Genomic DNA, 771 nt, shown 5'->3' with positions numbered 1-771 from the left:
TCTCCGGCATGAATTGTTTTATGTACAGTTAGGGTTGAGACCTTACTAAAGGCTTTGCCACATTCTTCACATTTGTAGGGTTTCTCTCCAGCATGACTTCTCTTATGTTCAATAAGGCTTGAGGGCCAGCTGAAGGCTTTGCCACATTCTTCACATTTGTAGGGTTTCTCTCCAGTATGAATTCTCTTATAATAAGTAAGGGTTGAGGACCAGTTAAAGGCTTTGCCATCTTCTTCACATTTGTAGGAATTCTCTCTAGTATAAATTCTTTTATGTTGACCTAGGTGTGAACGCATGCAAAATGATCTGACATATTCCTTACATTTCAAAAGCTTTTTTCCAGTATGCCTTATCTTATGTCTTTTTGAATTTGAACATTTATGAAAGACGTTTGCATATTTGCCACATTGAAATACTTTGCTCTGTGTAGTTGTCAAACTCTGGTTAAGCTTATTATAACCTTTTTTGTGCACCTTACACTCATCCACATTGGTACAACCGATTTTTAACTGTAAATTCTCAGATCCACATTTTTCATATCTTCTCAATATCACTTTTCGGAGAGAATCTTCTATGCGCTGCTCTGGCCAAAGGTGTTGAGCAAAATGAGAACATACAACTGAAAAGAAATAAAAATAACAAATTAGTCCACTTATTAGACTCAGATAAATAGTTTCCAAATCTAACCTATACAATTATTCAAACTACATAAGCAAGATGACATTGCAATATGACACAGACCCTAATTCTTCACAGACATATAAATGTAAT

General features: G+C 35.1%; 1 protein-coding gene across 1 annotated transcript; it reads right to left on the bottom strand.

Moving 5' to 3' along the window:
* Positions 1 to 46: 46 nt before the first annotated feature.
* Positions 47 to 619, bottom strand: LOC108523198 (zinc finger protein 728-like; the record flags this gene model as incomplete). Its single annotated transcript, XM_017863719.1, has 1 exon — positions 47 to 619. A coding segment is annotated over one exon (573 nt), but the record flags the coding sequence as incomplete, so codon positions are not given.
* Positions 620 to 771: the final 152 nt, after the last annotated feature.

This window comes from Rhinopithecus bieti, unplaced genomic scaffold (genome assembly GCF_001698545.2).
Source record: "Rhinopithecus bieti isolate Rb0 unplaced genomic scaffold, ASM169854v2 scaffold_73758, whole genome shotgun sequence".
Lineage (NCBI taxonomy): Eukaryota > Metazoa > Chordata > Mammalia > Primates > Cercopithecidae > Rhinopithecus > Rhinopithecus bieti.
Note: the sequence above shows the minus strand (reverse complement) of the source record. Positions and strands in the feature narration are given on the sequence as shown.